This window comes from Mytilus edulis, chromosome 2 (genome assembly GCF_963676685.1).
Source record: "Mytilus edulis chromosome 2, xbMytEdul2.2, whole genome shotgun sequence".
NCBI classification, from domain to species: domain Eukaryota; kingdom Metazoa; phylum Mollusca; class Bivalvia; order Mytilida; family Mytilidae; genus Mytilus; species Mytilus edulis.
The window spans coordinates 23,387,806-23,404,476 of NC_092345.1; the positions used below are offsets into that span (position 1 = coordinate 23,387,806).

The 16,671-nt window shown below is 31.7% G+C and overlaps 1 protein-coding gene across 1 annotated transcript; it reads right to left on the reverse strand.

The window, feature by feature from the left end:
- Positions 1–3,413: 3,413 nt before the first annotated feature.
- On the reverse strand, positions 3,414–16,407 carry LOC139511757 (uncharacterized). Its single transcript, XM_071298802.1, has 3 exons — positions 16,147–16,407; positions 8,223–10,389; positions 3,414–5,889 (listed from the first exon to the last, which is right to left on the reverse strand). The coding sequence occupies exons 2-3, from the start codon at positions 10,380–10,382 to the stop codon at positions 4,279–4,281; spliced, it is 3,771 nt and encodes a 1,256-aa protein (XP_071154903.1). The 5' UTR covers positions 10,383–10,389; positions 16,147–16,407; the 3' UTR covers positions 3,414–4,278.
- Positions 16,408–16,671: the final 264 nt, after the last annotated feature.

The window sequence follows — 16,671 nt, forward strand, 5'->3', positions numbered from 1 at the left end:
AATCTGACATACAATTGTAACAATGCTTTTGTTTTGACTTTCACATAATCACGATAAAAAAAACACGTTTTTCTTTTTGTTTTTAAATCAAACTGTACAACCAATGCTATTTTACAGGGAAAATGGAAGAAAATGCTGAATGTATGACCTTTCAAATCTGCACCCTTAAAGTCGTCTGTTACCACATGAAATTTAGTAATGTTGTCTATGAGACAACTCTTTAGCACAAACTGACATAGAAAAGATAAGATTATCGTACCGCCTTAAACAATGAGCAACATCTTATAACACGAAATATCGAAAATAAAACAATCTAAACGAGAATACTGATTCAAGGTGTATTTTAAAAAAATTAACAATGAACACATATAAAATACAGCCCAAACGACAACCGCTGAATGACAGGCTCTTGAATTCTAAATTTCTATTACGTTTGAAAATATTTTTTTACTTTTTTCACATGGTGCAATTTAAACGCTTTGATGAACAATCATAGATTTTTACCATTCCCTCCCTGCCTTTTCTTTCCACAATAACAAAGTTTTATGATATATGTTGATAGCTGATTGCTTTATTACGTAATCATTATTTTACACCCCAGATAATCATATTGATATTTGCGTAGAATTTGAAACTTTTATAATTTTTTCTCTCAAAAATCGGAGGTAAATTTTTAAAGTCATGTTGCAATTAATATGAAAGGGACGAGTATCTTAATATAGCTTCAGGTTTTGTATGGGATTAATTGATGTTTGATCTCTCAAATATAAGCAATCAACAAAAAATTGTTTAATTGGTCGATATAGAATTATTGCAAATCTTAACGAACTAATGTTCTCAACTGAGTGCATATTAATTCTGAATTAAATAAAGCATGAATAATCATGAATTGCGAACAAAAAACGGACGTTTTTTCGTTTTTGTAGATTGTACAAAAAGAACATATTTTGTTTTGATTTAATTGAATTATGGCCACTATCATAGACTTTTTTCCTAAAATAAACAAGAAGAACTTGAACCTCTACTGTAGACGTAACAAATACAAATGTATAAGCTTTAAAATACATTTGTAACGAAAAAGTAAAATTACAAAAACACCGAGGAATATTCAAAAATGTCAAAATCAAAATCTCAAACGAATGGATTACAACTGTCATATTCCCGACTTGGTACAGCCATTTTCTTATGTGGACAATGGTAGATAAAACCTTGGTTTAAAGCTAGCTAAACCTCTGTCGCATCAAATTCTATTATATTGACGATGTGTGAACAAAACAGGCAGTTATAATAGGGGAAAATGTGGATACAGCAGTCAACTTTGTGTTAACTGAATCATTATCAACGAACCATCGCTCATTTACCATTGAATTGAAATTAAATTTTCTGTTGTACCTATAAATGATAATTATATATTTATTGAAAAGATAGTTCGAACATGATAACTCTTCTGTGATTTCTCTTTTCTTAACAGAAAATTTTAATCTAAAAAGGTGGTGTAACTGCTCGAAATGGAAAATAATTATTTTGACAGATATTTTCCGTATTGTCAACTATTATATTTCGAGCTTATATTACTGATCGCAATGATTATTTATGTTTTTTATTTAAGGTAGAAAGGGTGTCTAAATTATAATCCATAGATTTTTTTATAATTTGCCAAAATGTAGTTTAAATCATGCTTTAAAAAAAAAAAAATAATAAGAATAGGCCACCAGGCTTATTTTCACGCTACATGGTGTTTCAAATTGACAAATTTTGTATAGATTATGCATGGAAAACCCAATTATCTGCAATAAAGCGTAATCTACACCATAGAATTTTGAGATAATATATGAGAAGATGGCTTTTATAGTATGCTTTCAGTTAAGAAAAAGAAACAATGGGGTCAACGGACCTTTCTTCTTGCTACATTACAAAATAGGTAAATTCCTAACACATTCTATTGTAAAAGTAACTTAATCTGAATTATCTGCCCTTGCATTTTGAGTTGCCTCCCCGTATTACGCAAAGTTGGAAAAAAATTGATCAAACAAAAGTTTTCTGTCTTTTGTAAAATACAACCATAAATATGATGAAACATGTCGTTTTCTATATCGAAGTGGAAGTTCTTACACATGAATTACCTACTACTCTGAAAATTTGCACATTCTATTAAAGATCTAGACCTTGTTTTCTGGTATTTCCAAATCCAAAACCTGCTGCATTTGTGTACACCTGTCCTAAGTTAGGAGTCTTGTGTTCAGTCGTTTTCGTTCTTTTCTCTGGTCCAAAGGTGTGTCTCGTTTTTTTGTTTTTATTTATAGAGAATAAACTCATCATAAATACCAGGACTAAATTTTGTATATACGCCAGACGCGCGTTTCGTCTACTAAAGACTCATCAGTGACGCTCGAATCCAAAAAAAGTTGAAAAGACCAAATATACCGTTAGTTTTTCTTTTTGCATTGGTTAACACTTGTCATTTTGGAGCCCTATATGGCTCACAATTCGGTGTGAGTCAAGGCTTCGTTATAAAGGTCATTGTTTAACTACCTACAGGTACCTTCAGTATGACCGAAGTCAGCCCCACTACGCATTTGCGTTTGCGGATGGTGGGAGCTGGATTTTGTTTGACTATGTTACCTTTAGTTACCAAAATCTGCGTCGTTTGGTATCTGCTGATTTGTTGTCTTATTGGTAATCATACTATTTTCCTTATTATAGTATAAGGTGCTGCCGTTTGTCAAAATAATGTCAACAAGTATTGCACATTTACTTAAACATCTGTTTGGCTACCCAAAGTATTTGCAGTGTTTTTTCTTGTGCACAGCCATGGGACCAATACTTGGTGTTGTCGTCACGAGTATTACAATTATCATCATCTGCTATTTTGTTTGCCAAATTAGTATAAGTGAAATAAGCTACACAAATTGATTTTGTATAGGAAATGACTTTTTGCGACTTATATCTCATAACTGCTAGACTCTAAACTGAGTAAAATTTACTCTTTTTTTATTGAAATTGTTTTGTTTCATTTTGAAAGTATTGAATATGTTTATCTACACGATAAAATTCAATAGAACGATAAAATTCAATAGAAAAATCCAGAAAAATGTTTCTTTTTGTATATTCTGAAAATTCATAACTAATTGCATTGACTTAGATTAAAGTTTAAATAAAATATCTTAATATAATGGATTAAAGTATGTGTTTGGTAAAAACTAGTAAAAAAGTAGCTCAAGAATATATGTTAAAAACAAAATACAAAATAACAGATGTATGTTTGCGTTATGCACATTAAAAACATTAACTTTTAAAGCTAAATGAAAAGGAAAACAAATACCAGATATTTATTTAAAAAATCATCAATTCATATTAAAAGATAATTGATTTAAAAACAACATTTCAGACAAGAATTATTTTTTTAAATTTTTTCATAATTACATTCATGCATAGTTTAATTAATTTTGTATATCAAAAAAATCTTCTAAATTTGATGGATATTGTATATCAAAACTTAAGCAGTCAGTTTTATTGATGTTTTATGTTGAAACTTCACTAAGTGTGATTGATGTTTTGTATCTGAACTTTTCTCAGCTTGATGGATGTTCTATATCTAATCTCGATACAGTTTGGTGGATGTTGTATATCTTAACCTCTTTCAGTTTGGTTAGGGCTGTGTACCTTAACTCCAATCAGTTTGATCAATATTGCGTATCTAAACTCCATTCAGTGTTGTTGATGTTGAAGGCCTAAAGTTCACAGTCTCCTTGTTTTGTTTATTTAAACTCAACTCTGTTTAGAGGATGTTGTGTATCTAAGCATGAATTAGTTCAATTTATGTTGTGTATCCAAACGTCATTTAGTTTGATTGATGTTGTATCTTTGAACTTAACTCAGTTTGGTTTATGTTGTGTATGTAAACTCCACTCATTTTTGTTGATATTGTAGGCCTATACTCCACTGATTTTCCGGGTTGTGTATTCAATCTCCACTCAACGAAGAGGCTGATGAATATCTAAACATCAATCATAGTATGTTGCATATCTAAATTCCATTCTGTTCGGTGAATATTGTAAGCCTAAACTTCACTGTTTCCTCGGGTTATATATCTAATATCCACTTAACAAAGGGGTTGATGTATCTAAATATAGTTCGGTGTATTTTATGTATCTAAATTCCACTCAGTTCGGTGTATATTGTAAGCTTAAACTTCACTGTTTCCTCGGGTTATATATCTAATATCCACTTAACAAAGGGGCTGATGTATCTAAATATAGTTCGGTGTATTTTATATATCTACATTCTACTCAGTTCGGTGGATGTTGTTTGTCTGCTTGTCTTTGAATCACTGTTTTCGCTTAGAGACATTCTAGTTTGTTTATATAGATTTAATACACGTCTATTACAGATATACGACATAAATATAAACACCCCCTGTAAAGCGTTCAAAAGAGAAACTATTATCGAAAAGGCTGAAAATGGTATGAAAGAATCAATAATTTGAAAAATCCAAGAGATTCCCGTTATAGAAAATAATTTTACGTACACGCTAAATTGAATTTGATTTAAATTCATTTGTGAATCATTTTTCAATTTTGGTCGTCGTGCAATTTTTAAAGCAGTCCCAATGAAGAAGAAAATATTTGAAAAGCAAACTAAACTTATTGGAATTATGAAAGTTACAAAGAATGCGATTTGTTGATTCAAAAAACAAACGTGACCTCCGTATCCAATCAATGTAACGCTAGATAGACTTCGAGTTATAATAATATTTAATACTACCACTATTGCTGGTATCCCATACGAATATAATATATAAACTGCCAGTCTAGAAGTTTCGGATATATGAATGCCTGTTTTGCTTGTAAAAACGTAGAACATATGAAAAGAACATACATTGAGACAACCAAACGTTACCAACCAAAAATAATGTATTAAAACACCGATAACTTTACATCCGATATCATATTTTGTACCGAATTCTACAAACTGAAAAACGAACTGCGCACAGAACATTGCAAATACTAAACACATATTATTTTTTCCTGGAAGGGTTCTCAAACTCGAAAAAAAACAATAAGTCAAAAACGTTAAAACTAAACAAACTAGTGATATACAAGTGAACACCAATGCGACTGTGTTCCATACAACTGTAGAATTGTAAGAATCTTTTCGTGTATTCACAGTCTGCAAACGGTTTACGCATAATCTTGCTTTCCGATGTGACATCAGCATATAATCATCTTGTTCAATGTCAGTATTTCGTGAAATAATTGTTAATTTGAAATCTTTCAAGTTTACACTGAATTCATTTTCGTTCAATTCAATTTGTTCGCAAAACAAAAGTTGATTCACGTGTGAATGAACGTATAAATGTCCAGGGTGTGAATGAGATATTTCGTAAGTAGTGTAACATTTATCGGTAAATTTCATTCTTGAAACTAAAGAAGGTAAATGAAACGCATGTGCATCATGCTCAAAAAGAAATGGCTGTTCAAAGTCATCATAGGTAACATTAAATGTTGAGCCTAGCAAAGACACCAGCTGTTCTTCTATCCTTGAACGATTAACAGAATCCGTTATAAATAATTTGTGGTAAATTAATATGAAAACATCAAGTCCTTTGTATAACTTGTTGCGCTGATTGCGCGGACAATACAAATTGGAAAGAGTAATAGAAGTTTCAAAATAAATGTACGATAAGTTCAAACATATTCTTATATATTCTTTAAAAGATTCATCAACTGACTCCAAGAAAGTCATCGAATCGCTTACATTATTCAACAAACTAGCTTTTAATGTCCCATATAATATGTATCCCAGATTTTCTGTTGTTTGGAAAAGAGGAGTACATCCTGTTTCGACAAGCATTCTACCAGGATAACAACGTATATCACGACATTCATTCTGAAATAAAGAGTAATATAAGATAATGATTACAATTAAGTTCAACTCAGTATGCAATCTCATGACAGTAGATACATACAAAGCAGTAGACTATTATCTTGCCGACGCACCTGGTAAAGCTCTTTTGGGAATTCATGATATTTATTACAAAACTTTGAATTTTTGATAAACTAAGGATTTTCTTGTCCCAGGAATAGATTATCTTAGCCGTATTTGGCACAACTTTTTGGAATTTTGGATCCTCAATACTCTTCAACTTTGTACTTTTTGGGCTTTATAACTATTTTGATATGAACGTCACTGATGACTATTATTAATTGTGACAATCGGTAAAATATTGTTGTCTCTATAACCTAGCAACATCTCGTAACATGTTCTTGTGCCTGTATATAGTCATTAATGTCGTTGATAATTTCCTTTAGTAATGTCTAACAATGATTGCGAACGAACTAACTTTGATTCTATTTATGTCACCCTGACGGAGGTCGGGTGACATATTTATGATATTGTTATTGTTCGATTCTTTTTCTTTTCCTTATTATTATTCCATACTTTTTTTCCAGACTATTTCTCGGAATTGTATGGACCAATGATAACTTTACAATAATTTTAACCCCGATGTGTAGATGAGAAATCGGGGTTGGCACTTTCAAGAACTTGAATGATTAAACTAATAAGATTAATCGAATAAATAATATCTAAAATAAACTAATCGTACTGATTAAATATTATTTCTAAGTATAATTGATTTAACAATAACTAATGAATTGATAAAATATGTTTGCATTAATATTATACAATTGATACTCAAAACGCAATAGAAAATTATTTCAACGGGGAAAATCTCAATAGCCCACTGAACTCATTTAGCACATGGAATTAATGGATAGTTAGGAAAAAATGTATTCTGCTCTAATCGTTTTTACACTCTAAAAAATATTCAACCTTGTATATTGCAATTGATAATAAGTATGTGCTTTAAATGTGTCAGACACGACAATTGTGGTATTTGTCGGAGGAAAGGGGTTTTCAGGATCATGGAATATAATGGTCGTGTAAGAAATACGAAAAATAACTTGGCCAAGACAGGATGAACATTTATATTCTGTATTCGAAGAGATACTAAAAATTGATAACACAAATGTGTTAATTGTCTTGACATATTCTCAGTCGGTATATCAGATTACGGTATTAACACTGACTAATTTGTATTACACTAAAATAATTAATGTTGTATTTTCAACCAGGCATGCGTAAAAATGTAATAATCTATTCAAAGCGAGTACTAAAGAGTAATTACTATGATATATCCTCTTTTTTTGTTTATGTAGTGCCAACAAAAATTTTCATTTCTCGGCTTTTAGAGTTCCATTATTCATATACTATCTATAACACGACGGGTGCCACATATAGAGCAGGATCTGCTTACCCTTCCAGAGCAACTAAGATCACCCCAGTTTTTGGTAGGGTTCGTGTTGATTAGTCTTTAATTTTCTATGTTGTGTCTTCTGTACTATTATTTGTTTGTTTGTCTTTTTATTTTTAGCCATGGCGTTGTCAGTTTGTTTTCGATCTATGAGTTTGACTATCCCTCTGGTATCTTTTGTCCCTCCTTTATAACAGACTTTAAAAAAAATCTTGTTATTATTTTACAAAAGAGCAAAAAACCTTCGTTAAGCAAGTCGTGATAGTTCAGTTTTATTTTCACATCCAACATATAACTCTATAAGTGTAAGAATAAATGTGACAAATAAGAATAGAACAGGGACGAAAGATACCAAAGGGACAGTCAAACTCAGAAATCGAAATAAACTGACAACGCCATGGCTTAAAATGAAAAAGACAAACAGACAAAGAGTAGTACACATGACACAACATAGAAAACTAAAGAATAAACAACACGAACCCCACCAAACACTAGGGGTGATCTCAGGTGTTCCGGAAGGGTAAGCAGATTCTGCTCCACATGTGGCACCCGTCGTGTAGAAATGCGTGACTTTTTTTGCTCGGAAATTAGACAAAATGTTTGGTAAAAGAAGGTTTTTCTTATTTTGGTTTAATAATAAATTGAACATTTATATCTTTACTAGTGTCTTTCAGATATGATAATTTTAGCATGCAGTATTTTTATACACTTATAATAGTCCAATAACAATATAACCTATACTTCTTTTTTTTTTAATTCTTTAAAAAATTAGACACCAAAGGTATCCCTTTTCAGACAAAATAATATGGCCACCGTATCAAACATTTAGGTAATGTTAGTAATGTAACATTAAATAGGTAGACAGTTTTATATTTACGTAATAAAGATTAGGATCAATGTTACTTACAAGAAATACAACCTGACTTGAGTTACATCTAGGTGCCTCTATGTTATGTTTTGAAGGTTGTTTGTTGTTAGAAAATTCAAATATGATCCTATATGATGGTTGTGCGGGGCTATGACCAATAATAGGAGGACTAAATTCGCCACTAGCTGCAGATCCTGAACCCGACTGGTCTTCATATACTAATACTCCGTTACATATCTTACAAAATTTGTTTTTGTATGGTGCTAGGTAATCAATTCTTGGCATATTTAAACAGTATTTCTCTGTTTCTATGTCATAGTTTTCCCATAAACCTGTCACGTTGCAGTTAGAATATTTTATTGTTTGCTTGTGTTTCGGATTACAAATGGAACAAAATACACTCTTCGACATGGTTATATTTTCACAGACAAACTTTATATCTAGATCCCTATGCATCCAGTGCCCGGTAACATTGCATTGTTTATATTCTTTTTCTTCACATCTCATGGTATAATCGAACGGAATGTACTTTATATCACATCCATTTTCTCGTACAAACCGGAAATATTTTTCAAATGACAAGAAGAAAAATGGCGGCAAGTACATATTACAGCGAACGACTAGATTCCAAAATTTCAAAGAGGTAAAATCAGTATTTTTGAAAGTTGATTGACCAAGTACGTCACTACATACAGCGCAGAATACGTTTTTATATTGAGTATATCCTTCAGCAATTTTTATTTCTACTGGTTGAAAAGTAAAGAATTTTTCAATGTCGTTAATTCTACACAACTTTTCAGCAAGATCATTCATGGATTTAGTGCATGTATCAAAAACTACGTACCCAGTCTCACCGTAAGAATATTGTGGATCAGTGCATGAAGTAGATTTTTGAATCAATTTGTCTACGCAACATCCGTCTTGAAAAAAGCAACTGTCGCTACAGTCGCAATTTTGCGTCATAGGAAACATGGAATAGTTTTGACAAAATAAAGGAGAACCAGTGAATGCAAAGTAATGTACCATAATATTTGTTCTGTTCAAAGTGTTCAAGTAATTGTTTTTGAATACATCTAGTTTTGTCGTTGCTATTATGTCAGGTTTTGTATCTTTTAGATACTTTGATCCACCCTCAAAAATCGATTCAAGATTGACATGAATGGTTTGAAACTCGAGCACGAATTCTCTTTGATTTTCTATCCATTCCTCGAGAGTAAATTCTAATTCCTTGAAATGCATGTTGTCTGTTTTAGTCTTGTTGTTTGAATTACATAAAAAACAGTAAATATTTCTGAACGGTGTTGTCAGTGGAGACTGTATGTTGTTTAAGCATGCCTTTTCTAAATCGCTGTTGAAAACGTCCCATAAACCTGTTGAATTACATTTCGAAATGACACCACCTACATCAATTGGTGGGTTACAGAGATGGCAAAATACATTTTTGAAGGAATGAAATCTATTGTCATACATTCGGCATGCATAGTCTATACTGGCATCAAATAGTATCCATGTTCCCGAAACGTTACATTTACTTATTAAACCACCATCTAACAAGTATTTATCATCGCATGTGTTTATATGAACTCCATTAATTTCTGAGCTTGAATAAAAAATATTACATTCTTTCTCTCTGGCATAGTCAATTATTTCGGAATAGGAAGATAGAAAATTGAAATCTGCAAAGTTTGCACATTCAATTTCAATTTTCCATTGAATGATATTTTCTGTTGATTCATTATGGCATGCTGAACAATGAAAATTTCGATAAGAAAGTCCGCTTATGGACGAATAAACGGGAATGCTTTGAAGTTTTTGGTCGAGACTGGTTGATATTTCGCATTTCGTTTTTGTGACATTATCCGAGGACACAGGACAATGACTTATCATCGATACTGCTCTTTTTTCATCATGATAAGGGTTAAATTTCACAAGACTGGTTTCTATACATGATTGTGGAAAACGAAAGTATATATCTGGGCAACAGTTCCTAGAAAATATACATGTTATCTCACAGCTACATTTCGGACAATAGTCTCGTAGTTTTCCGTTCGTCCAATCTGAAATTTGCAGTTCACAAAGTGTATTACCACACCTAGCTTTGTATGCATCTATAACATTAGAAAGTTCCATACAATATATTGAGAGGACAAAATAGGTTGATATCAACAGTATTTTTGTCGTTTTGTTATAACTATTCATTTTAAATCTGAAAATAGAAGTAATATGTCATAAACCTGTACCACATAAAAAAAAAGTAAAAGATACAATAGGGCTATCAAAAAATTCTTTAAAACAGAAAACACCACGAAAAACGCAAATGTGTTGCATAAAATTATTAACTCGCTATAATATTTTTTTTCAAATATTGCGTCTATGCGTATATTTATGCGAAATTTGTTTGCATATTTGTATGCTAGAGGAGCTACCATTTGACTTTTATCGGGGTTAGGTTGGATTGGATGCGAGGATGCTAGAATGAAAAATGTTGTCCTGCATTGTTTTTGTCGTCATCTCTGTCCTGCCTTTTTTCATTCTATTCGGTCCTGGCCTCTTTTTTTATTTAGTTTATCCTGACAATATATTTTTTACATAAACTGTCAATCAGCCTTTTTTGACAGAGTGACTCATCCTATACTTTTTTTAATCAAAACTCCTGTCCTTTATTTTCAAAAATCATACTAGCCCCACGAGCGTCACTGATGACTCTTTTGAAGACGAAACACGCGTCTGGCGTAATTACAAAATTTAATCCTGGTATCTATGATGAGTTTATTCATAACTGTCAGAAAAGTTGCCTACACATTTGAGTTATTTATATGTAATGAGCATTTAAATGACATAATTATACTTTACAAGGGTGAACAAATCTCGTGTACAGGTAATTAAACCAGGTGTATAGATGTAAACAAATTTAATGTGAAACCAGTGTACATTACATTAAATTAATGATACACATGTTTACTGTTTATGGTATTTGGTGTGAACACGGCCTAAGTGACATAATATATTTTTTTTAATTTTAGCAGGTCAATTAAGGCAACAGTAGTATACCAAGTAAGGTTATATATGCTTTGGAAAGAAAATGGCGGATGTGAAGTAATTTCATCAACGATTCCTTTTCCCCTCACTGTAGATCTCGTAGATTTTGATGAAAAGACTTCCGAATTAATAAGTTTTCTTTAAAGAATGTATGAATCTTGTTTATTTTTTCGAATGTAACTTTTAACCCAGTTATTCTATTGAAACAAGGTGTCAGACTAGCGACAATCACATGAATGTGTTGCGGTTTAAACGTACTTTATATCGTTAATAAGTGGAAATATATTCATATGCATTTGATGCAAATTGCTTTTTGTGTATCGTTTCGTCCATAATTTCAGATCGATATTCATTATGTTTTTTTTTTCTTATCATCGCGTTTATTTATTCAATTTGAATAACACGGGGAAAGGTATGAAATGATTTCCGAATATTCTGCCGGCTGTCATTTTAAAAGTTATGATGAATTACTTAAATTAAGTACATGATTTTTATTTTGATCAATATTATTGTCAAGCTTACTGCTGCATGTTGTAAATTTACATGATAAAATTGAGAACGGAAATGGGGAATGTGTCAAGGAGACAACAACCCATCCATAGCGCAGACAACAGCCGAAAGCAACCAATGGGTCTTCAATGCAGCGACAAACTCCCGCACCCGAAGGAGTACTTCAGATGGCCCCTACACGAATATGTATACTAGTTCAGTGATAATGGACGTCATACTATTTACATGATATCATATAAAGAAATGTGTTATTGATAATGGTTGGTCTCTTCAGACTAAGGACATGTTGTAGTAGCAAGCATAAATAAAACTATGTTGACAGTCATCATATCTAAAAAATTTATCATGTCCTTGCAACTTACAGATATAGATAAAAATACTATATTAACTATGGGGCCACTTTTCATATTTTATCAGGCATGATAATCATGAGGTATAGATGGAGTTAAATGAATAGAGAATAATTGGCAAAAATTTAGGAATAGATTTGACTTCATATTTGGTCAATAGCTATAGTGTTGCCGGTACTATATTATTTTTAATATGCTGATGAGTGATGAGTTAATTACTTGATTCTTTTCACTTGACTGGGCGGGGTTTAACCGGTTCGCTTATTAAAGACCAGTCCATCTATAGACAGACGTTTTGTGACAAACCGTGCACACATTTTTAGAATGAAGCGCTTCCTCATACAAAATATACTTCGGTCCACGCTTTTACACCCCAATAAAGTTACAAAAAGAAGCATTCAATTCTTAAATAAAAAAGACGTTTATATACCTGGATGTTTGCACGTTTTACTTTTTTTAACACATCAGCTAGGATAATTGTGCTCAAAGAATATGGACATTTGTGCTTTAAAACTTTGATACACCTAAACCAAATTGAGCAAACATCTGCGCTTTTTACTCATATAAGTTTACCTTTAATTCTCACCAGATTTATCAATGTTAAGGGTTGGCAAAAATGGAAATATAATCCTGGTATAGCCCTTAAAGTCAGAAGAACTCTTCCATCATTGTGTCTCTGAAATTGTTTCAATTTTTGGAGATCGAAATAAGTTTTTTTAATCTCCTGCTGTTCGTGGTGAATTTGGAAGAAAGATTCGTTAGAAGGAGAAATATTAAGTAATTCAAATATTCGAATGATGGGATTTGAAATGTCATTGGCATTTATCTTTAATAAGTAAAAGCAATAACATATCTATGAATAATCAAAACTTAGGTCTTTTTTGGTAAGTAGTTTATCAGAATGTGTATAAGTGTGATGATTATAATTATGTTACATAGCAGATTATTTTTATTTCACAATATGAAATGAACTAATCAGAGCTACTTCATTTTTTTCAAATTAAAGCTCCTTTTTTTCTTTTGTTTCTTCATTTAATGAATAATGTGTAATTTTAAAATTATCCAAAAATTATTTTTTTCCCAAAAGAAATAATATTCTTTTAAGACTGTATGTAAATAAAATTGATACAGGAATATGCTGTATTTCTATATTAAATTATTTTAGATTTTTATCAATGATGACTGAAATAATAATGTTTATAAAGTTCAAATGTCTTTTTTTCATATAACCCTGATATATATCAAAATTAAATAAATATGTGTTTGAATTGCTAATGAAACAGAAATTAACAACTATAGGTCGCCGTACGTCCTTGGACAATGAGCAAAGCCAATGCCGTATAGTCAGCTATAAGAGACCCCCAAAATGACAAATGTAAAACAATTAAAACGAGATCACATGCCCCGTTTTCACGTTTCGAAATTTTCCCCATTATCAGATATTATTGTCTATCTTGTACATCCCATCGATACCCTCAGGTTTGTTATTGGCATTATTTTCCATCGAAATTATGACAATTTGAATCATGTAATGTAAGTAACCTTTTTGAAGTAGATACAGTTTCCCCATTGTAATGTCAGTTTAATAGCTGAAAGATAAATGATGATGGAAGATGCGATTACAGATATAATCACAAAAACATCTGTTGCCGTGCTTTTTTCTCTCGATAAAATGAGGATTAAAATTGGTATTTTTTTATAAATTCTGACGATCGCAATTTTCTTTTAATATAAAAAAGAAGATGTGGTATGATTGCCAATGAGACAACTGTCCACAAGAGACCAAAATGACACAGACATTAACAACTATAGGTCATCGTACGGCCTTCAACAAGTTTTGTTTTGTTTTGCATTTTATTCAAAGTTAACACTGATTCCTATAATTGCAAATAGGACAACTCTTCATCAAAGACGAAATCTCTTAACAGTTAGAATGATATTCAAAACAGTGTGGCTGTGGCCATTGATTGACACATTAAATTCATCCATTGACTGGGACAATTTACATGAACGTTTGTCTGTAACGACCACTGTTCACGACGTACCTACGATAGACATTTAAACTGTGGGGTCACCAAAGGTTTCTTAACGCCTTTAATTATAAAATAATTCAACTTGGTCTATGTGAATATTAAAGGAAGCAGATGGATTCATGACAAAATTGTGTTTTGGTGATGTTGATGTGTTTGTACATCTTACTTTACTGAACATTCTTGCTGCTTAAAATTATCTCTATCTATAATGCACTTGGCCCATTAGTTTCAGTGGAAAATGTTAGTAAAAATTTACAAATTTTATGAAAATTGTTAAAAATTGACTATAAAGAACAATAACTCCTAAGGGGGTCAATTGACCATTTCGGTCATGTTGACTTATTTGTAAATCTTACTTTGCTGAACATTATTGTTGTTTACAGTTTATCTCTATCAATAATAATATTCAAGATAATGACCAAAAACAGCAAAATTTCCTTAAAACTAACAATTCAGGGTCAGCAACCCAACAATGGGTTGTCCGATTCATCTAAAAAATTCAGAGCAGATAAATGTTGACCTGATAAACAATTTTACCCCATGTCAGATTTGCTCTAAATGCTTTGGGTTTTGAGTTATAAGCCAAAAACTGCATTTTACCCCATGTTCTATTTTTAGCCATGGCGGCCATCTTGGTTGGATGGCCTAGTCACCGGACACATTTTTCAAACTACTAACCCAAAAGATAATTGTGGCCAAGTTTGGATTAATTTGGCCCAGTAGTTTCAGAGGAGAAGATTTTTGTAAAAGATTACTAAGATTTACGAAAAATGGTTAAAAATTGACTATAAAGGGCAATAACTCTTAAAGGGGTCAACTGATCATTTCAGTCATGTTGACTTATTTGTAAATCTTACTTTGGTGAACATTATTGCTGTTTATAGTTTATCTCTATCTATAATAATATACAAGATAATAACCAAAAAGAGCAAAATTTCCTTAAAATTACTAATTCAGGGCCAGCAACCAAACAACGGGTTGTCCGATTCATCTGAAAATTTCAGGGCAAATAGATCTTGAACTTATAAACAATTTTACCCCCATGTCAGATTTGCCCTAAATGCTTTGGTTTTTGAGTTATAAGCCAAAAACTGCATTTTACTCCTAGTATGTTTTATTTTTAGCCATGGCGGCCATCTTGGTTGGTTGGCCCTGGTCACGCCACACATTTTTTAAACTAAATACCCCAATGATGGTTGTGGCCAAGTTTGTTTTAATTTGGCCCAGTAGTTTCAGATGAGAAGATTTTTGTAAAAGTTAACGGCGACGACGGACGACGGACGACGACGGACGACGGACGCCGAGTGATGAGAAAAGCTCACTTGGCCTTTTAGGCCAGGTGAGCTAAAAAGTTAATCAGGAATAACCTTTATGTTTTGATTTATATAATTGATATAAATCATAACATCGTGTTATATTTCTGATTAGTTTTTCGAATTACTTTATTAAGGTGTTGAGAACCTTTGGTGACCCCATAGTTTAAGTGTCTTTAAAAAGTGCATAGTGAGCAATGGTCGTTACATACAAACGTTCACCTAAATTGTCCCAGTCAATAGATGAATTTAATGTGTCAATCAATGGCCACAGCCACACTGTTTTGAATTTCATTCTAACAGCTACAAGTCTATGCCGCCTTCAACAATGAACAAAACTCTTACTAAATAACAAATATAAAACAATTTCTACCGAACACTACTGACCTGATTTATGTACAAAACAATAAACGATAAATAAATATGGCGCCACAAACGACAACCACTTAATTACAGTCTCCTGACTTCTACATTTTTTAACGTTTTAAAGAAAGATTTTAATTTTTTCACATGGCACAGTTTTTAAAGCTTCAACAATCATGAACTTTTTAAGATATCTTCTATACTGCTGGCCGTTAATTTAAAAACATTATTTTACGCCAAAGTCAGCATATTAATATAATATTTTCCACAACTTTTAACCATTTAAAATTTTCTTTCAAACATTTAATATAAATTATGAATGTTTTGTTGCCAAAGATTTGAAAAGGACGCTTACCTTGAGATCGCTTCAGAAATTTTTGTACACAGTATATGTGTTTTCAGTTGATGATGCTTGGTCCCTCAATTATATGTAATCAACAGAAAATGTCAAAGAAGTCCGTATAAAATTGTTGCAAATTGTAGCAAACTAATATTCCCAACTGTGTGCAATTGTATAAAACATGAATAAATCATGAAATGCGATCAATAAAACGGAAGTATTTTCGCCTTTGTTGATTCGGCAAATAATATATTTTGTTTTGATTTAATTCAATTAAGGCCATTGTCATTAATCAAGAATCCCGGAGTTCAAAACTTTTTTTTCTCATTTTAACAAGAAGCTTATCAAGCCCTTATCGTAGACTGGACAACTATTACCTTTAAAAAAGGGTTTGTATTAACGAATCTTGCTCTTTTACTATTAACTGTTTAAAATGAAGTCATAGAAAAGTTAATATGCTCGAAATATCTACTCAATAAATATATAAGTATTTTTTATTGGTATCAATTCTAACTTTTTAAACAAGCTGTTTTCATTTAC

Excerpts from the sequence above, each read along its gene's own strand:
- LOC139511757 (XM_071298802.1), bottom strand. The coding sequence starts at position 10,382 with ATGAATAGTTATAACAAAACGACAAAAATACTGTTGATATCAACCTAT. Across the intron at positions 5,890-8,222 it reads CAAGTCAGGTTGTATTTCTT|AATGAATGTCGTGATATACG; the intron begins GTAAGTAACATT and ends TCTTTATTTCAG.